Raw genomic sequence first — 21,645 nt, 5'->3', positions numbered from 1 at the left:
ACGCTTTTGTCTTTTAATAATCTAAAAGAAAAATTTCAGTTAGAAGGCCGTGATCAATTCTGGAAATACTTACAAATTAGGCACTGCTTGATGGTAAAGGTTCCCATGGAACAAAATAAAAATGTTTTAGAAAATTTCCTTGAACTACCAAGACCTGTCCAAAAGGCATCTAAATTTTACCAACTCTGTTTAAGGATCAATGACAATAACTGTGAAAACCTAAGACTGATTTGGCAGAGAGACATCGATAGTGACATACAGTAGATAAAGACACCTGGAAGAGAATTTTGTCCAACAGTGGAAAGTATATAAAAGAAGCAAGAGGCAAATTTATTCAATATAAGGTATTACATAGGTATTATTACACACCAGTTCGACTTTTTAGAATGGGTTGTAGGGAAGATAATAAATGCTGGAAATGTAAAGAAGAAAATGGTACATATATGCATGCTCTATGGGAATGTTCAAAGGAATGTTTCCTTTTTGGAAAGCTGTGTTAAAATATGTAGGAAAATGTTTGGGAATTAAAATTCCAGTATCACCCAGGATATGTTTGTTGGGAGATAAATCAGAGATCTTACAGATCAAAAACATTGAGTTCTCTCTTATTACAGTGGGTGTAGTCACAGCAATACGACTGATACTTAAATTTTGGAAAGATATTCAATGTCCTACAATTAAAATGTGGATTGAATTTATGACTGAGAATGTATCATATGAAAAACTGCTAGCCAAATTGAATCAAAATTATAAAGATGTGGAAATATGGGAGAAATTTATTCAGACTGTGGTTTCAAAGGATGACTGATAATAGATCCATGTTTAGATTATAACTTGCTTAATCTGTGGTGCTTTACACTGGTATTTCTGGTTATTACTCGGTGATCACCATTATTGTGTAAGTTTTTTTTTTTTTTCTGTTTTTTTTTTTGTGTGTTTGTTTTGTAAATAGTACATTAACCTAGTTGTTGTTGGATATTTGTACTTGTATGTTATGTTTAAGAAAACCAATAAAAACTTCATTTTCAAAAAAAAAAAAAAAAAAAAAATCAGGCTTATACTAACAAACCAAACATTAACCGGGTTTGACATTTCAAACGTCCACTGTACCTAAAAGTGTAGACTTCGTCTAGGCCGTCTTCTTCATCCAGAGAATTCATGACCTTCCTAACCATCTGCAGCCCCTGCTTCTGCTCCCTGCTCAGTCCTTTTCCACTCTGGGGTGGCCTCGGCCCTGGTCTGTCTCCCGCTCCAGCAGCCCCTTCATCTGTATCCACAGGAAATGGAAGGCTACCATCACACAAACACACACAGACAGTTAGGGCATGTGATCTCCCACTTCTCTACCCATAGAGAGTGATTTTTTTTTAATATTGACGGCAGTAAAACAAACTGAAATATACAATCATAAAAATAATTAATGAAAAGAAAATCTTACAAGAACTGCAGGGTAATGCCAGCTTTTTTTAAGTTTCCAATGATGATGTCCAGCTGATCCTCACAGGCCGGTGTGTTGAGGTCAGTGAGAACAGCAATATTCAGCTTCTCGTACTTTTTCCCCCTAATAAACACATCCCATCATTTAACCTTCAGAAATCTTAAAAAGCAACAACATATAGCAAGGCAGTTGAAAACTTACATAGTTTCCTTCTGTAGAAGATCCATGCATACAACTAGAGCATCAAGCCCTGGAAGCCATCATGTCATGGTTTTGATAACATCTGATGTTCACTGCATAACAATAATACTGACAAGATCTGTTCATTGCATGCATATCTATCCATCCATACATCCATACATCCATACATCCGCCCATGCATACGCATCCATCCATCCATCCACCTATCTATACATCTATGTATAGTAGAGTTTGAAGCAGTGTGACTTATGAATATTTACACTGATTGAACCTTCAAATTCGATGTTTTTTTTTCAGTGATTTTCATTTCTGCAAAACAATACTGGAGATTTTAAAACTATGAAATAACACATTTGCCATTTGGTAATTAAGTAACAACAACAGCAACAGTCGGTTGTTTTGGAATAGACAAAATAAAGGTGCAGGTTAGCAGGTGTGTCCATTCTTCTTTGCAAAATAGCTCAAACTTAGTCAGACCGGATAAAGAGCATCTGTGAACAGAAATTTTCCAGTCTTGCACAGATTCTCAATTGGATTTAGGTCTGGACTTTGACTGAGTCATTCTAACATGTGAATATGCTTTAACCTAAACCATTCCATTGTAGCTCTAGCTGTATGTTTAGAGTCATTGTCCTGCTGAAAGGTGAACCTCTGCCCCAGTCTCAAGTATTTTTCAGACACTCTAACAGGTTTTCTTCTAAGATTGCCCTGGATTTAACTCCATCCATCTTCCCATCAACTCTGACCAGCTTTCCTGTCCCTGCTGTTAAAAAAAGCATCACCACAACATGATGCTGCAAACACCTTGCACGTTGTTGGTGTTACCCCCACACATAGCATTTTGCATTTAGACCAAAAAGTTACATTTTGATTTCATCTGATCAGAGCACCTTCTTCAATATGTTTGCCGTGTCCCTCACAGGGCTTGTCGCAAACAGTAATCAGGATTTCTTATGGCTTCCTTTTAACAATGGCTTTCTTCTTGCACTCTTTCATAAAAGTCTGATCTGTGGATCTCTCTTTTAGAAAGGATATTACATTATTAAACTATTAGAAAGGATACAGTCAGCATGCTGAGAACCAGGGTGAAGCTCATGTTCAATTTCCTCCAGAAGTTCAAAGTCGGCCATCATCAGATGACGGTGAATACAGATATTCTGGTACTGGCCATCTTGAGCGAGCGGATTCTTTGTGTTGTCCGTTCCAAAAAGGACCAGGCCCAGCTCATTTTTGTTTTCAGCAAAGACCTAAAATGATTGTCGATTTTTTTGCTGAGACTGTACAGATCAGCTAAATCGATGCATGTTGTAAAACTTAAGCATTAAAGGAAAGAAAGGTACCTGGCGCTGTATGAATTTCTGAATAATCTTTTTAGCTTGCTCGAAAGGAGCTTCCTCACCAGGGGCCGAGTTACTCATAGAGAAGCCCACATCCATGCAGAGTACCACAGCTGACTAAAGTGAGAAAGAGACAGAGAGATCAAAGTGTGCACTTAAATGTGTACTAGATGTTCATTCTTGTCTATGCATCCAATTTACCCATGAAGAGTGATTTTATTTTATTTTTTTCCGAAAGGGGCAACATGACAAAAATAATATATTGTACTATATATTATTTATATTATTGGGGGGGGGATTAATTCATTAAAGTCTCGTGATTCTTTTACATGGCAATTCATATTTCGACACACTGGCTCTGAAATAAATTTTTATATCCAAAATATTTTTTTTAAGTTTAGGTCCATTTACATTTGAGGTTGTAAAATGTGGTCAAATACAATATTTGATGATAATAAATATATAAATTTATGTTGTATAATATAATATATATGATAAGAGATTATGGCTGAATCCAGTAACATTTGATCTTTTATTGGGGTTAAACACTGTCCCAGTAGATTTGTGTCGCCGGAAAAAAATACACACTTGAGAAGATGTCTTATTTGAACTATTATTGATATTTGTACTTGAAGTCACTCCGCCTGGAACTCATTACCTGCCTTCATTTAGACAAGTCTGAACATGTAGTTTTTCAAAGTGCATTTTCATGTAATTATCGTACAGTCAAACCGCATGCAAGTTAAATAAATGTATGTTTCGTTAACATTCACGCAAATATATTAATCTAATAATCATCTCGCTTGTTTATAAATCCTATACTGTACATTATTTTTCATTATTATTTTTACCTTGGCCGCTCGCGCCATCTCGTTGGTTTCACACTGTTATGGGTCCGGGGGAACACAGAGACGCGACAAATTTAGTTCCGAGCGAAATGGTTCCGGAAGCCCTGTGAACTTGCTAGTGATCTAGTATGTACAGATGAAATCATAATGCTTATTTCTTCATTTTCTGTAATTGATTTATCTTAATCAGGGTCATGGTGGATCTTGAGCTGATTCAGGAAACCCAATGGGTGATTCAATAAAAATATATATTGTGTATCAGGACATATTATAAAAACCGGAGAACCCAGAAGAAACCCATCCTTCCACGTTCATACTGTTAAGCTCAGCAGTATCTCCATGCCACCCTAAAACAACACTGCTATAACCAGCCACTAATCAAAGTGAGGCATTTACAGTAATATAAAATAAACTAGTATAAACAGTACAAAGAGCTGTGGCAATTACAGAGGCATAAAGCTAATGAGCCAGACAATGAAGCTGTTGGAAAGAGTAGTGGAAGCTAGGTTAAGGGCAGGGGTGAGCATTTGTGAGCAGCAATATGGTTTCATGCCTAGAAAGAGTACATCAGATGCAGTATTTGCTTTAGGGATGCTGGAAGTACAGAGAAGGTAATAAAGAGTTGCATTGTGTCTTTGTAGATTTAGAGAAGGCGTAGGACAGGGTGCCGAGAGAGGAGCTGTGGTGTTGTCTGAGGAAGTCTGGAGTGGCAGAGAAGTATGTTAGAGTGGTGCAGGACATGTATGAGAGCTGTAAGACAGTGCTGAGATGTGCTGTAGGTGTGACAGAAGACTTCAAGGTGGAGGTGGGTGTGCATCAGGGATCGGCTCTAAGCCCCTTTTTGTTTGCTCTGGTGATGGACAGGATGACAGTTGAGGTTAGACAGGAGTCTCCATGGACTATGATGTTTGCAGATGACATTGTGCTTTGTAGCGAAAGCAGGGAACAGGTGGAGGAAAATTAAAAAAGGTGGAGGTGTGTGAATGAGAGGAACCCAAGAGAATTGGTGAGGATACAGGGAGCAGAGGTAAAGAAGGTGCAGGACCTTAAGTACTTAGGGTCAACGATCCAGAGCAACGGAGAGTGTGGAAAGGAGATAAAGAGGCGGGTACAGGTAGGTTGGAATGGGTGGAGAAAAGTTTCAGGTGTGTTGTTCAGGTTGTGATAACACACCTGAAACTTTGAGACAATGACCATTGTTAAAAAAGCGCTATCTATATATATATATATATATATATATATATATATATATATATAAAATTGAATTGAATAAAAGAGTATCAGCGAGAATGAAAGGAAAGGTGTACAGGACAGTGGTGAGACCAGCAATGCTCTACGGCTTAGAGACAGTGACACTGAAGTAAAGACAGGAGGCAGAGTTAGAGGTAGCAGAGTGTTGAGGTTCTCCTTGGGAGTGACAAGGATGGATAGGATCAAGAATGAGTTCATCAGAGGGACAACCTATGTTAGATGTTTTAGAGATAAAGTCAGAGAGGCCAGATTGAGGTGGTTTGGACATGTTCAGAGGAGAGATGGTGAATATATCGTTAGAAGGATGCTGAGGTTTGAACTGCCAGGCAGGAGGTCTAGAGGAAGACCAAAGAGGAGATTTATGGATGCAGTGAGAGAGGACATGAAGTAAGTTGGTGTAAGAGAAGAGGAGGCAGAGGTTAGGGTTAGATGGAGGCAGAGGATTCGCTGTGGCGACCCCTGAAAGGGAACAGCCGAAAGACAAAGAAGAAGAAAACCAGCAACCCACGGAACTATCTGTAAACTAGGACAATATGCAATATATACTATTTTCAATATACGGTACTGTGTAAAGATCTTAGGCACATGCTAAGAACTGCTGCAAAGAAAGTACAAAAAAGAAAAAAAAAGGGAGTTCAAGTCAAGGCTTGTAATGATTTTTTTTTTGTGAATGAAAGACTAAAACTATTGACATTTAAAGAACCTTCAAACACAGGATGGTGATTAGCCTTTTAGTTGCAGTAAAACATTTGAATGGAGCAAATGTTTTAAAGAAGGCTTTATGTCCATGAATGATGATCCCGGCCAAGGTGGCTTGGAGTCCACTGCAGTCATTCCTGTGAAAATTTAGTGGGTGGAAGACTTGATCATGGAAAATCATTGCCAACTTGTAGAAGGGATGCACCTACTGTATTTGTTGAAAATGTACACATGATCATTCACAAATACCACTTGTACATTCTAGGAATTTGGGTGGGTTAGTGATTGCCACATATAGTCATATCCTTATAGTCTTGACCAAACCCAAATTTTTGGGCAGTTAAAAGAGTTCCTGGGAGCCCGGTGTTTCAGGCAGGAAGAAGGCAGTCCAATCATGGCTCAGGCGTACTAAGAAAACTTTCCACTGCGTTGGTGTCCAAGCCGTAGCGAAACAATGGGATAAGTGCATTAGTCTGGCAGGGGATTATATGGGTGGGTAAAAAGTAACTAGGTTAAAAATTGGTAATAAAGTCCATAAAAATGGACATGTATCTTATCACAACAAAAAAAAAGTTAATTTTTAAATTTTAGTGTAGGCACCAATGACATCAACCAGCTTCCTCAAACGGCCGAGGATGGAATGCACAGTCTTCTGACAAAAGTAATTAGGGATATTGCTGAGAAACTCCTGAAGCCATTCCTCCAAGTTCTCCAGTGTACAAGGTTTTGTCCTGTACACCTCCTTCTTTGTGAAGCCGCACAGGTAAAAAATCACATGGAGTGAGATTTGGACTTCTTGGAGGCCATTCATGAGGTCTGCATCGTCCCAGCCAACGTCCTGCTGCTCTATCCACGCACACACACAGTAAGAGCACTGGGGTGGTGCACCAGCAATACTACTAAGAACTACTAAGAACTACTACTAAGTAAATATTGTCTACGTAATTTTCACCCACCCTTTGGAGAAATAATGGAAGTTTTTATTTTTATAACTGTGTTGTTATTCTACTAAATGAAAAGTCCCGATTTGACTTGTATAATTGATATAAATGATAAAACAATACGCCATGAATAGCAGTAAAAACTAAAAACTAAACAAAGACAATGTTTAATGTTACAAACTTTCCCTTTTAATTTCTGGTACAGTTTGGAAATTTAATTGTTGGTTTTACTAAAAGTCTTGTAGAATCTGCTGTAGTTCTCTTGGGGAATCTGTTAAACTTGCTTATTTTGTTTAATCTCTTTCTTTACTGAAAGGCAAAGTAATGCAGAAATAAATATCTGCAACAGAATGTGTACTACAAACATACGGTGCCTAAGACTTTTCCACAGTGCTGTATGTGCAGGCAACTATACACAGAGCTGAAGTAACCACCCCGCTTCATATGTAAATCAGTAAAAAGCTGCATATGCAAATATACCTTATTTGTAATACATGACCTTATGTTCCTAAAAAGCGCTCAGAGAGCCAATTCAGTATCAGACCTAGAGTAGGTGTATCAAAAGGATGGAGAGGTCTTTGTGTGAGTTAAAATCAGTGTAGAGCCACATACTTTATTTTATGCAAAGGTAGGAATTTTATTTCATTTCAGGATGTTTCATATTGTATATTTTGAACACATGCGCAAATGTCAGTGTGTAACAGGAAAACTGATTACAATAATTACCATCAATTTTGTCATGTGATACATTACGAAAAAAACTGCTTATACTTTAGCTAATCACAGTAGGTGCAAATCATACCTTCATAGTATTATTAAGTATTTTACAAAAGGCAAAAATATCATTTTTGCATTACGAAAACTCAGTGTGTGCAAAGGAAAATAAACAGAATTTAATAATATTTGAAAATTCATTATCACCAGTCATTACAAATTAATTACTGAACAATACTCATTAGAGTTTAAAGTTTAAATTGTAGTCTTGGAAAAGTTCTCCTCCAGACACAATTTGTTAAATAGAGAAAAAATAAATAGCATAAATATATGAATAAAAAAGTAAAGAAAGTTAAATTACCTTTGGATAAAAGGATGCAAGGGGATTACTGAATACGGATGTAACAAAAAAGTTTGTGGATAAAAAAGGCCAAATACAATAACCCAAATAAAGTATTTCACATGAGCTCATTACCTTATTTGTAGGTCTTAGGTTTTACGTGGTGTACACTGACATGGCTACATTACACAAGCAATAATGAGACTCCAATACTGTAAGCAATCACACTTAACCAATACAAATAGATCTAATCTACCACCACATGTACTCAGTGAACATAGCAATAGGGCTTGTTGCTAAAACAACATCGCTTTATTATTTCTCATACAACATTTTAACATTTTAACCAGTCACTGCCATCTAATATCATCAGTGGGATCCTGTGGACTTTACTCATTCAGTAATTTATTCGCTCATCATTAGTAATAGCTGCATTTCTTTCTATTTTAGGATGCAGAAACAGCTAAGAATTTTACAAAACATTGCACACAGATAAAAGTGAGAATAACTGTAGTGACAGGATTTAAAATGGCCCACAAAATTATCTCCAGTAAGCTTCACCGTTTACTGCTTGAAAAATGTAGAAACGTTGTTCATAAGTGGACTTAAAATAAGTATTATATGTAACCAATGTTATTCAATAGTATCTGTAACTAACATTAGCTAAAATGATCTGTACCTAATGTTAGCCAAGTGTAACTGTAACTAACGTTAGCCAAGTGTAACTGTAATGTTACCTAAGTGTATTTGTAACTAATATTAGCTAAAATGATCTGTAACTAACGTTACCTAAGTGTATCTGTGACTAATGTTAGCCAACAGTATCTGTATTGTTAGCCATACGTATCTGTAGCTAATATTAGCTAAAATGATCTGTACCTAATGTTAGCCAAGTGTATCTGTAACGAACATTAGCAATGTGTAGTTGTGACTAATGTTAGTAAAGTGTAGCTGTGACTAATGTTAGTAAATTATATCTGTAACTAACATTAGCCAAAAGTGTCTGTAATTTTAGTCATGTTTATCTGAAACTAATGTTAGCAAAGTGTTTATATAACTAACATTAGCCAATAGTATCTGTAACTAATGTTAGCCGAATAAAAAGTGCATTGGTAGTTAAGGTTAGCTAAGCCTTTTAAAAAACACACACAAAAAAAAGATTATGTTAAGTATTTTCAAACTAAACTTATATAGAAAAATTATAAAAACCCAAATTTATTAAAATACTGGAACTGCACAAATTTAACATGTTCTAATATATGTGTACTTGTAGAGTACTTTGTTATATGGCTCATTTTCTGAATCATTGCAGTTCAGGTTGGTAAACATTAGATTGCCATAGGTACAAACTACTTATCGTGCACCATCTGGAAGCTGACCAATGCATTGACTCAGGTGAGGGAAAAGGAGTGTAAACTAATAGTACTGATGGGTCAGGTGGAATGGTGTTTCAGGACCAGCAAAAAGACGTTAATCCAAACATTGTTTTAACACAAACAAACAAAAAAACAATTCACCAGATGACAGAGTCCAACCCTCACACAGAGGAAGTCTGCACGCCCTCGCCAGGACCTTTCCCCTGCAGACTTCCTGAAATTGTGTCAGAGTCGAGTAATTCTACAATGCTATATGGAGAGCAGTCCTCCAGGCCCAGCTTGCCACAGGCCCAGCCACAGAATCCTTTTTCAAGATCCCTAACTGAGAACCACCATTCACTGAACACCCAGGACACCTGCACCACTGCTGAGTACAGCCCTAAAGACAACGACACAGCCATGATGATCAGCGGATAAGAAATTATGAGAAAGGGACACACTGTGATTTTGTGCCAGAACGTCCGCTCCTCATTGTACACAAGGAACACATTATACCAGGTGAGTGTGCCGTAGTAAAATGAGGTGATGAAGGAGAGCAGGAAGATGACAGGAGCACATGAAAGACTCCATAGCACCACATGAGGACCCTGATCTATTCCAAAACCACACGAGCGCTTTGCTCCTCCTGCTGCTTCACACTCAGCATCCAGACGCTCCTTAGACTTGGCCATTTCACGGAGCTCCTTCTCGGTCAGTGTGACATGAATGTCCACCACCTGACCTTTCTTTTTCCCACGTGTGATGGTGCCGGTTAACGTCACATAGCGGCTGTCTGGGGGTAGATTCCAGCCTCCTGGAAATTCAAAGTGAGTAAATAGCATTACTGATTTGTTAAGACGAGTTTACAACAGTTCAGACTCAGTAACCTGATTGGACAAGAGGAATTTTATAGTGATAACAGACCAGCACTGAGACGTTAAACTATATGCATCATGCTGCATCAACTGTCAGTGACAAGCATGGGTGAAAGCAGCTTGGTACCTTTTGCATGGTCTATCACTTTCAGCAAGAAATCCCATCTGATAATGTTATGTCTTGTAAAACAACACTTGTCTCCTTAATAACTGGGTTAAGAACCCTTCAGCACCATATTTAATTAATTATTAATTTAAAATTGTTTATTAAAATCTGAAAGGACAGTGCTGAAACTGTCAATTTGGTGAAATAAATGTGGTCAAAAAACATAAACAGAGTTAATTGCTTTGTAAAGCACAAAAAAAAATCTACTTTACAAACATCTATGTTCAATTGTGATAGTAAGAGCATTTCCACATGCAGAGTATGACGATAACGCACAGAATTTATGTCTGGAAACAGCTGTGCAGACATAAAACCACTTGTCAATGAGACTAAACAGAAGAAAGTGCTTCAAATTGCTAGGGAGCATAAAAAGAGGAATGAAAAAAAGGTCAAATGGTTCAAATAGTGGTCAGACTGACCCCATTCCAGAGCAATGGACTCATCAGAGTGAGAAGGTACAGTAAGTGCATGAAGCAATGCACCCATCATGCACAGTGCCCACTGTACAAACCTCTGGAGGTAATTATGATCTGGGGTTACTTCAATTGGTCACGTCTAGGCTCAGCAATGTTATGTGGCAATGAAATGAAGTCAGCTGATGACCTGAATGTACTGAATGACCAGGTTATTACATCAGTGCATTTTTTTTAAGGTGGTTCAGGTAGCATAAGAATCATTTTCATACATGAATTGGCCACCACATTGCACACCATAATCAAAGGTAGTCTTAAAGTATGTGACATTTTTTGGTTAGGCAGTGTATACACTAATCAGATATAACTTTAAAACAATTAGCATTAAAACTACCTAGGTTCTAGGTTCCCCTTGGGCCGCTGGGGTGGCTCTGGCCCTTCCATGGGACCTCTGGATGTGTGCTAAATTGTCTAGCAGCAGACATTAGCTGCAGATCCTTTAAGTGCTGTGGGTTTGGGAATGGAGCATCCATGGATTGGACTTGTTTGCCCAGCACATCTATCTCATGGGTTCACGATCAGATTGGGATCTGAGGAATTTAAAAGTTGTGAACTTTTTGCTGCATGGCAAGCTGTAATGCACTGGGTGTTCTGTTGACTTTTTTTTGGCGGTTTGTGCTGCATTGGCTTTTCTGTGGGACCAGGCCAGACAGGCTGGCCTTCGTTCTACGGGTCCTTGTGTGTTCATGATTCTGTTTATTATAACTGATAATCAGTGTAAAAAAATTCTCCTCTGCCAGGTGAATTGAATACACTGATTATCAATTAGTATATTGTTGTTGGTTAAAATTCATATTATGAAAGGTTTTAATTTAATTATCTGAAATTTTAATTAATGAATGTTTGTGATTAGTCAGTTGTCTGTATTTTATATTAAGTACAGAAGGCATATTTAGTGCTATTATGTGTTTAGTACTACTATTTAAAATATGTAGATTATATGTTTATCCTTATACACATCCTGACTATACAATCACTAAAAACACATTTCTGTGGTTAGAAGAGATTTTGTCCATGATGACAAATTAAGTGCAAGATCATTTATGTATCACTGGTCACATATGGTAAATTAATTAGCAGAAAAATCCTGAAAAAAAGAAAAGAAAAAAAAAGAAAAAAAAATCCTTTTACAGAAACAGTGTATGTACTAAATTTTAAGACATGGAAATATCAAGTTACCTTCCCCAGTTGGGGTCGAGAGAAATTTAGCTCCTTCCTCTGAGTTTCTCTCTGTCACTTCCACATCACCACTTCGCTCGTCTCCATCGGTCCTCTCTGTATCAGACCGGTACACGATAATGGATTCAGGCCTTTGCTCCCTCTTTCTGCGCTTCCTGCGGGTACTTGTTCCACTGTTTCCTTCCTCCGCTGGAGCTGTAGATGTGTCTGACTGTATGGATGATGGCTGGGGGCTCTCTGATCCTGATTGCTCCACCTGCTCCATGCTGCACTGCCGAGTCACTCCTTTGAGTTAACAGACCTCTGCAGGAGCTGATGTATGTGAAAAAGTGAATGCCGCCTTAGGCAGCCTGGTGTTCCCTTTCAAGCATGGACATCCTGAGGAAGTATTATAAGACATGGTTGCTCCAGAGACCTTGTACATATTTAGAATCTAACCTCTTTTAGTTTGTAAAAAATATATAGCTATTATTATTTTGGTTTAAATATATTTAAAAAATATGATAGACATAAATACAAAAAAAAAATAAAAAATAGTTAGGAACCTTCCATTAAATAAGTACTGCAGTGATTAATATGGCTCAGCTGGCACCAAGTTGCTTAACCTTAAATGATGCAGTAACAAGCTTCTCGTTTCTTAAGATTCTTAGGATTGGTTCTTCAGGAAACGTATCTTGTGGTTGTGGCTGAGATGTTATCCTGTTTCAGAAGGGAAAAATTATTGTCCTGCTTTAAGCAAAGAAATCAACTAAAGAGATTATTGAAACTATTAAAATTGGGTTACGAATTGTCCAGCGTATTATTAAAACCTAAAGGACAGTAGTGAGCCATCATCTTCAAGAAATAAATGTGATCTAGAAGACTTTACGCTGTGGTCCGACTCTCCCATTATCAGTACAAGATCTTGGAAAAAATTAATGCCATTCTCCAACGAAATACTGTGACTTTTTTTTGGCTAGGCAGTGTAGTATAACAAAATAAAAGAGAAAATAATGCAGTAATTCACAATTTTATGTCTACAAACCAGATATTAAGAACTGTAGCTCAAACTAATACATTACAAGGAGAAGAAATACAATTAGACTGTAGGAAAGTGTACCTGGTATTGTACAAGAGTGGCAGATTAGGACCGTACCATGTCAACAACATGGTTTCCAATTGTATGTAAGTGGTACAACAGTAAGTGGTATGGACAAATGGATGAATGGATGTATCCAGATTTTTGTGAAGCTGCTTTGTGACAATGTACATACATGTAAATTGTGATACATTTCCAAAAACAGATATGCTACCTCTCATTAACAACAATATGCATGTGGGTGAGCAAACTGGGATAATAATAAAAAAAAATTTTAAGCATATTTCAGCTGTGGGAGTGTGTTTGTAAATGCATTAATTTAGCACAATGAAAGTTTTTTTTGTGTGCCCACACCCTTGGAGCTCCATCATCTATTGTTTCAAAGGCAAAGCGAATACACGGAGGAAGTCAGCCAGCAAAAAAAACAGCCAGCAGAATGGGACAGTAAATTACACCAGGTTAAGATCACTAATGCATGTGTGTGTACACTGCAAAAAGGCTGCGATAACGGTGATTGATTTACAGAACAGTCGCTTGATGTGATCTGGTGTGATCTGATGTGGTGTGTTTTTCTCGTCCAGCTGATCACACCCCACCACCACTGATCCACTCAACACTAAACATCCCCTGGCGAACAGAAACAACTCCAAAACAACAACAATCTTACCCGCACAGGTACGAGAGAACGACTCGGTGACACGCAGCAGATCCAGAATGGTGTTTTATCTCATTTTATTGTGATCCACATCCGCCATGCAGATGCGCCGCAGATCCAGCACAGGTTTAACTCCGCCCACTCATTCTGCAAAAGCTATGGGATGAGCCAATAAGATTCTACTTTGTTCCAGCGCAGATTTAACCACGCCCAACTGCTGTCACACCCAATCAGAGCCGATCCGTATGTCAAATAAATTATTTTTTTAAATAAAGTGTACTACGTAAAAGCTTGCTGCGCACTACGTGTAGTGTGCCTAGTCAGGAAGTATGGCGGCATTTGGAATAAAGCTGTTTTCTTTTAAATTGAGCCTTTTTTTTACAGTTTCGTTTGATTAAATATAAACCGTTTGCAGTAAAATGTACATTTCTGTATGATGTTTCTATAGTTTGAACAGTTAGCAATACTTTATGACAATATCATAAATAATATAATATATAAACCATTAATTTAAGGATTATTTAGAAATACGACGTATTATATGTTGTAGGATGTTATTATAATTATTATTTTAGTCTGTAAATTTGCCAAGTGTAACATTTCAAAAAAACCACAAAAACAAAACCCGAGTGGATTCTAGAACGTGCACGAGCTCTGCGTTCAAGTAAACGTTCAACGCAGAGCTCGTGCACGTTAATTACCTTATATGGGCATTTAAACTACCATATTTATAGCCCAACGGTTTTGGATTTTTTAAAATCAATTTTATACCTCTCCTTTTACTATGTTTTAATTAATTTTATACCAATCACTAGTGAATTTCCATGTAATAAAACATTAATATTGATAAACTAGTAATAAAAAACAAGTCATACAGCTTCAATAATAATTCTTTATATTACTATGAGGACGGGCGCGTGAAGGTGACGTTCTGTTGCTATGAGGATTAGCCTGTAAGTTTCCTGTGAGGAAATATTTGACCATTTAGCTTTAAAAAGCAACGTTTATCGCATATTAGATTGTTAAAAAGCGTCATTTATTCTTTCAGGTAAGATATGTCAGTTAATGTCGACATCTAAGAGTAAACAAATATGAGAAGTGATTTAAAAATTGTAGACGTCAAAGAGTTTGTAGAAATAGTTAAAAGGTTAAAGCTAAAAATAAGCTGATCACTTTTAATGTAAGTATTGATATTATTATTTTAGGTTGAAGCCCATGTTTATGTTACATTTAGGCATTTGGCAGACGCTCTTATCCAGAGCGACTTACATTTTTTTTATCTCATTACACATCCGAGCAATTAAGGGGTTAAGGGCCTTGCTCAAGGGCCCAACAGTGGCAACTGTTTATGTCTGTCTGTCTTTTTGTACGGCAGAATTCTCTGCCAAACGTATTAATACAAAGAAATAAAAAGTATTAAGGTTGAGTATCTCACACCTTGTTTATGTTAAGTTGTACTTCTTTCGTCGTCAGCCAAACACACTACCTGTTTGGTAATCAAAAAGTGAATCACAGATGAGAAATTTAATAAATAGATCAGATTAAGATTTAGATAAAGTTTTGTCCTAAAATGACTCTGGCGCGATAAAATAAACATATACCACTTCAGCAGTGAAAATATTAGCTTTTCTAATTAATATCTATTGGTGCAGATGTTTGTTTACATTGAGCAAAGTAGATTATTAAATCCGGTACATAACTGTTCACAACATTGCTTTTACTTCGCAGTTTGATTTAATTTATAGCGCAAAGTTATCTAGAGACTGTTTGTTGGCTAAGATTAAACAATAGATCCATCTTGGTAAATTGTACCTATTAATAAAGGTTTGAACAATTGTGGATTTCTTTTTTTAGGCCATAATGGATGACCAGTCTGGTTGGGTAAATTTGGACAACCTTTTGCTGCAGTTAGGTGAGCCTCTGACAATTGACCTGACATTTTGACCTTGACTATAGGAAGCACAATTGCCCCATACATATATTCACATTTTCTAAGGAGGTCCTGTAGAATAATTTTTTCTTCTTCTTCCTTGTTGTTTAACGGCAGTTGGAATCCAGTTTTAGATTACCACTAACTGTAGGTCTCATTCTCCCTTGGCTTCTTAAAGCTGATTTTCCAGACAAGCCTTCCCTAAACATCTAATGCATCCATCCCTCATCTTGATCTTGACTTGTTCTGTGTCTTGAACTCTTTACCTGCTTTATTCGGTGGAATAATGTGTTACACAATACAGAGCCAAAAACATCTGGACACTTGAACATCAGACCTATAATGTGGACATTCACCAAAATGTCGCTCCACACGACTAAAAGCACACAGTTGTAACAGGATCTTGTATTTTTATCCCTGTAACATTATATTTTCTCTTTACTGAAGACAATAGGTCTAAACTTGTACCTGTGTAATAGTGTCCTTGATCACAAAGCAAGGTCTATGAGCACCTGTCTTGGCAAGGTCAACTGACATGAAATGCCAAGTGTCCTTCAACATCATACTTTACGTGACCCCGCTAACCTCACTGCATGATGATTTGAATTTGCAACTACGAGGGTGAGTCAAAAATAACTCACCCTCGTACATGTCTATTGTGTTACTATCCTTGCTACTGGATGTTTGAAATTTCCTTCCAGGTCAATATAGTACCTCCCCACACGAAAACCAAACCTACCCAAAACCCAACCACCCACCCATCCATCTACCTACCTATCCACCTACCTCAAATCCACCTACCCTACCTACCTTGTAGCTGAATGTACACAAATCCCCATAGCTGCACTCCGAAATATAGTGAAAAGCCTTCCCAAAAGAGTGAAACTTATTATAACAGCACAGGGAAAATAAATCTGGAACGGTTGTTCAACAAACACACATAGATGTGATGTTCAGGTGTCCCACTTTATGGTTAACAGTTTGTCACAATATAATTATTCGGTTATTATTATTATTAATGTCCCAATTTTCCTATTTCCCCATCTAGTTAATATTTTTTTGACCACACATTAGAAATCCTAATTATTATTTTAACATGTTTAACAGCTTTAGAGACGAGAGAATTAGCCCAAAACAAGGATGACTTGACACGAGAAATTCAAAGTGAGTATCACAGGCATGGTTTACCATATGTAGAATATTTTCCCATATTTGTCAGTATATATGAAAAATTATGTTTCATCATCCATCGGGATTTTGAGCACATCCCTGCCTAAACCTCTCACTACAGATTTTAAAGCAGACATAGAAGAAAAGAAGAAATGTGTTGATGAAACTCATAAGTCTATAAAGACATTAGAGCAGGACATTCAGCAAAAACAAAACACTGTCAAATGTTATAAGGAAAATGTTAAAAGGTATGTTTAAAGCAAAAGTTTCTAACAAATCATCTACAGTCCTCAGTTTTTATTTGGATTAGATTTTATTTCGATTAGATGAAAGCTTCTATTTTTACTTTTTATTCAAGTTTTTTGACAGTAGTTAAAAAAAACCCAGAAATATACTATTTTCTGATTGCCAGTCTTCGTGGAGCTAGTGATCTTCTGCTTCAGTATGAGAAGATGCTGGAAGCTGAGCTCGAAAGAAGGCAGGAAAGCTATAATCAGGACATGTACGAATATAATTTTAAAATGAACACCAAATGTTTTTCACTTGGATCGATAGCAGTATGGATCAATACATAACTGTTCCTTTTTTTCCTGAAGGCAAGTGTTTCAGGAAAGAATGGAAAACTACTGGAAAATCTTTCGGCAGCATAAAGAGGAGTATTTGCAGAATCCTCTGGCTACAAAGCTCCTAAAGATTCAGGATGAGAATGAAGAAATTGAAAGAAGAATCCGAGCAAAGGAAGAGGAAATAATAGCAAAAGAAAAAGAATTAAAAGCTCTGCATGGTAATTCATTAGCCAGATATCAGAATATGTATTTTATGTTTGTTCTATTCTGCCTTCTGCATTTTTCTCATCTTAATAAAAAAAATTTTTTTTTACAGAGAACCATGACATGTGTGACAGGTAAATGTATGTTTACAGCAGTTTACGTCTGTTTATAAAATATCACAACTTCTTCAGCCTTGAATGTTTCCTTAGTGTTCAGAAACATGTTAAATTGAATGAACAGCGAGCATCACCACCTGAGAGTGACAGTCAGTCTGGAGTAAATGTGACATCACATCAAGATCCTCAACCACAGGTAAAAAATTCCAACAATCCCAAGGATGTACAGTTCCAAACTGTGAGTATTTAAAACTAAACGATACTCTCTACGATAATCAACACGGGTTGTGTAACTTTAGGCAGAGTCCTAACACGAGCTACACAGACTTGAACAATGTGACAAGATAAAATCATAAGATCACCAGACATAGACAACAGCAGAGTTTTAGGAGCATTGACATGAATACAATCTGCCAGTGTTCAGAGGGAAGCTAAATACAAACAGGAAGTCGGTGTGGTAATGAAAAGGAGCAGGAAATTCATACAAAATAAAAGACGTGACTGATCACAGGGAGGTGGTGATATGAAAGCAAACAAAGAAAACATGATGAGATCATGGACTTCATGAATGACAGAAACATTAGGGGAAACAAAACAAGATAATCATGACAAATTACATCATTTTCCACAAATTTCTTTTAATTAAGTTAATATTGAATTGAATGATGTAGATAAAATTAAAGGAATGGGAACAAATGTTCTACTGCGACAGAATGGAAAACTACCGGAAAATCTTCTAGCAGCATAAAGAGGAATATTTGCAGAATCCCCTAGCCTCAAAGCTAGACAAGTGCCTAAACATACATTTTAAAACTCAGGTGTAACAAACAAAAACATTTCTCTGAAAGTGGTCAGGTACAGGAACTGGACTGAAAATAAGAAACAAAAAAGTCATCCATGAAGCCTGGAGAACCGTTCCTCAAGACTACATTAAAAACTACAAGAAAGTCTGTCTCTTTGGAAGTAAAATATGAAGAAATAAGTGGTTACTTTTACAACAGTACTGTATAAACATCTTTTTGTTCTTAATCTTTAATTGCAATTAACATAAAACTTAACTTAGTAGGATATTATATCAGGAGTCCATCAACCTCCATAAGCTCCATCCCTGACTTCATGCCAATGCTCTCGAAACACAACCACAGCCCAGTTCTCAGAATGCAATACAATTTGACAAAATTTTCTGTTTAATATATAAAACAGCCTTAGTCACTATTACAATCTGGCAACTGTTCTGTCAGCATATGGATGCCTGGCCAACTTAAAATCAAAGATTGTTATTTAAAATATATGCTAAAATACCATATTCCTAAAATTGTCGTAGTCATTAACATTTTCTTTTTTATTTCTGCTGTCTAGGTTACTAAGACAGAACAGGAGAATCTTCAGATTGAGATGGATGAGAAGGCTTTGGAGAACGATCATGACCAAGCAGATGGTGTTGATGAGTCAAATTTATCTGAAGTGGGTGTAATTGGTAGCACCGTATGGGCAGAGTCAGAAATAAGCCGTGGTAACGACACATATCTGTTTTTTTTAAGCCTGTTATATACAAATGACATCATATTTATTTTAAGCTACTAAATTCATGCACATGTTTATTCTGGTACTGTATATTTTGTCACTCAGAACAAAGTCAAGAAGTAGACCAAAATGAACAGGAACACACAGCAGAAGTGGTATGGCTGACATTAATTTGCTGATATGTTTATGTTGCATTGAGCAGGATGGTATCGATTTTCAATAATTTCCTGGTTAAAACAAATTGAGATTATATACACTCAGTGCTATAGAGTCACTCAGTAAGACTCTGAGCCCTGTCATCTTTGCTGGGTAGATTGTGGGCACACAAATTCTGATTTTTATTTTTTTGGACTTTGTAAACAGGACATGAATATGAAGACCCCCTGTGAGTCCAATGCGGTCGAGGAGATGATAGAGGCTGAAGAGCAGCAGGAGAGCGAAGAAGCCTCAGTGGAGAAGAGCGGCAATGAGGGAGAAGCGTGTCCCCGGTTGTCCCCCATGCAAATGCGTGCACTGGATATGCCAACATTCAGTCTAATGTACAGTACTGCCAAAACTCACTTGTATGGAATGTACCAGGAAGTCTGTGTGTAAAATAAATATTTACAAAGACCAAAACACCTGTTAAGTTAGCTACATAAATAAATAGATGGTGTAATTATGATAATTTCACTGGCCAATTTATTAATTCCCAAATAGACAAATTCTTTTCTCCATCAGTATGACTAAAACAGTTTGGACACTTCTGAGATGGTTGTAATAAAGGGTGAACATAATTTCCTGGTTAGTCGGATAGATTTAAGTATGGTTTGGCAGGGCAGTGGGTGCATAGAGTGTTATGTATTGTTTATAGACTGTAATTAGTCCCTTCTTTGTTCACATTATAAGGATATAAATTAATTATTTATAATATCACATGTAATAGCAGCCCCAGTACATCTCAGGGTCAGCAATTGAGCGGAGAACCACCAGTGTTCGATTTCTCTGCGATCTCTGGACCAAACACCCCCACATTCTCTGGCTTTGACTGCAGCTTTGAAGTGGGGCCGAGCCAACACGAGGTTAGACCAAAAATAAACCATGCTTGACCATGCTCTTCACAACACTTAAACTATGTAGGTGTGATCTGGATTATCTGACAATGCTTATACCCTCCATGTTTGTGTTTTCCAGGAGTCACCTTTTACATTCTCAAGCTCTTATTTTAGCAAGGTATGCATTAGTAGTTACAGAATTTATGAGAGAATTTTATGTTATTCTACATTTCATACTATGGCCTAAAGTATAATTAATCTACTATTTTGCAGATTTTATTATTCGTGAGTAATAATAACATTAAGTGTGTGAAAATATAATGCAATATATTAAGTATTAATCAAGAGCCTTAAAGGGAGAGTTTTTTTTCCACGTCTGTCTTAAATTAAAATTGAGTTGCATACAAGTACATTACCGTAGGTCTTGGTTGTAAGAAATGTTCACACTTTGCACAGGTACAGTGTAAGGAATCGGCACCGAATTCCTCGTTCCGTTCCAAAGTTCAGTCGAAAACTGCAGTCCCTCTGAGCTAAACTGAGTTCATATCTTTCTTTAGAACAAATTTAACTCTTTTATTTTCTTGGGACTAGCCATATTTTGTTTTTGTGGAGAAAGAGCTTATCGGCACTGCTGAAGCTTCATGAGTCTCAGCGTAATTTTGTTGTTTATAATCTGTGATTATAAACAACAATTGTTTGTTGTCACATTGTGACTCTCACTTATATGCACATCAATTTTAATTTAAGACAGACTTGAAAAACCCAAATTATCCTTTTAAGCTATAAAAAAATGCATGGTTTATATTTTTCATTGTAAAAGCTTCCAATTTATGAACAAGCTTTTAAAATTGAAAGTATAAAATAAAGTCCACCAAACACCATCAAGTTATAGTAAATTCCTGTCATGTGATTTTTGTCTATGTTTTTATCTCTATTTATTTTTTTTCAATCATGCATACTACCTAATTCTTTGTTTGGTTTTACTTCGTTTGGCATGTAGAAGTCTCCTGAAGCAAAGATGGCAGGTAAAAAAGTTAGAAAGACAAACCATGACAATTGTCTTTTGTGACATGGACATATACGATTAGTGTTTATTTTGGCAGGATTTCTGTTTGATGAATCAGAGATCTGTCCAGAGGAGGAATTTGCCTTTTCGTTCAGCTCCAAGAGCCCTCAGGAGCAGCAGTCCGGGTCAGGAGGGACTGGAGATGCATTCCCGTTTTCCTTCAACTTTGGGAAATTTTAACTCATGCTCTTAGCACTTTATTGCAGATTCTGACAAGTGTTTAGAAGAAGTTTTATTATTATTGTAGTTTCATAGTTGCCTTGTTTGACTTTAGAAATAGTTCAAGACGGGACTTTTTTTTATTGGGATGTTCTGTCAAGATGAATGAATGATTTTAAATCATTAAATTTAAAATGCCTTAGAATTAAAACATATATTTACATTCCACTGGTATAGTAGAGCTTAATTTAAAAGTTTGATGTGTTTTTCTTGCTTTGTACGTAAGGTGTTCTGTGATGTCTATAAAAGAAGTGATCAACAATGGC

General features: G+C 36.8%; 3 protein-coding genes across 4 annotated transcripts in view; 1 reads left to right on the top strand and 2 right to left on the bottom strand.

Moving 5' to 3' along the window:
• xrcc5 (X-ray repair complementing defective repair in Chinese hamster cells 5) overlaps positions 1-3,876 on the bottom strand; it is a 15,340-nt gene extending 11,464 nt beyond the window's left edge. Inside the window, exons 1-6 of the mRNA XM_053497460.1 lie at positions 3,828-3,876; positions 2,980-3,093; positions 2,703-2,886; positions 1,640-1,688; positions 1,439-1,561; positions 1,111-1,290 (exon numbers count right to left, since the gene is read on the bottom strand). Of these exons, the coding sequence (XP_053353435.1) occupies positions 1,111-1,290; positions 1,439-1,561; positions 1,640-1,688; positions 2,703-2,886; positions 2,980-3,093; positions 3,828-3,845 (668 nt within the window). The 5' untranslated portion in view covers positions 3,846-3,876. The remainder of the gene's footprint in view (positions 1-1,110; positions 1,291-1,438; positions 1,562-1,639; positions 1,689-2,702; positions 2,887-2,979; positions 3,094-3,827) is intronic.
• Positions 1-21,643, top strand: part of LOC128524728 (protein SIX6OS1) — a 24,616-nt gene extending 2,973 nt beyond the window's left edge. Inside the window, exons 1-15 of one of the 2 annotated variants that reach the window (XM_053497461.1) lie at positions 14,417-14,598; positions 15,405-15,462; positions 16,588-16,644; positions 16,772-16,898; positions 17,063-17,152; positions 17,247-17,434; positions 17,533-17,554; positions 17,630-17,732; positions 18,896-19,049; positions 19,166-19,215; positions 19,424-19,599; positions 19,986-20,121; positions 20,234-20,272; positions 21,095-21,119; positions 21,198-21,643. In XM_053497461.1, coding sequence (XP_053353436.1) covers positions 15,411-15,462; positions 16,588-16,644; positions 16,772-16,898; positions 17,063-17,152; positions 17,247-17,434; positions 17,533-17,554; positions 17,630-17,732; positions 18,896-19,049; positions 19,166-19,215; positions 19,424-19,599; positions 19,986-20,121; positions 20,234-20,272; positions 21,095-21,119; positions 21,198-21,340 — 1,362 coding nt within the window. In that variant the 5' untranslated portion in view covers positions 14,417-14,598; positions 15,405-15,410 and the 3' untranslated portion in view covers positions 21,341-21,643. Of the gene's footprint in view, positions 1-14,416; positions 14,599-15,404; positions 15,463-16,587; positions 16,645-16,771; positions 16,899-17,062; positions 17,153-17,246; positions 17,435-17,532; positions 17,555-17,629; positions 17,733-18,895; positions 19,050-19,165; positions 19,216-19,423; positions 19,600-19,985; positions 20,122-20,233; positions 20,273-21,094; positions 21,120-21,197 lie in introns of those variants that run through there. The other variant, XM_053497462.1, reaches the window with a different exon arrangement.
• tmem169b (transmembrane protein 169b) lies at positions 7,353-13,687 on the bottom strand. The gene is made up of 3 exons (XM_053497463.1): positions 13,563-13,687; positions 11,818-12,195; positions 7,353-9,938 (listed from the first exon to the last, which is right to left on the bottom strand). Exons 2-3 carry the CDS (start codon positions 12,080-12,082, stop codon positions 9,307-9,309), a joined length of 897 nt encoding a protein of 298 aa, XP_053353438.1. The 5' UTR covers positions 12,083-12,195; positions 13,563-13,687; the 3' UTR covers positions 7,353-9,306.
• Positions 21,644-21,645: the final 2 nt, after the last annotated feature.

This window comes from Clarias gariepinus, chromosome 5 (genome assembly GCF_024256425.1).
Source record: "Clarias gariepinus isolate MV-2021 ecotype Netherlands chromosome 5, CGAR_prim_01v2, whole genome shotgun sequence".
Classification (NCBI taxonomy): Eukaryota; Metazoa; Chordata; class Actinopteri; order Siluriformes; family Clariidae; genus Clarias; species Clarias gariepinus.
This window is presented reverse-complemented; position numbering and strand designations above follow the sequence as displayed.

Coding starts and splice junctions, on each gene's coding strand:
- tmem169b (XM_053497463.1), bottom strand. CDS start 12,082: ATGGAGCAGGTGGAGCAATCAGGATCAGAGAGCCCCCAGCCATCATCC. Junction 9,939..11,817: donor CTCGACCCCAACTGGGGAAG/GTAACTTGATAT, acceptor TTGAATTTCCAG/GAGGCTGGAATCTACCCCCA.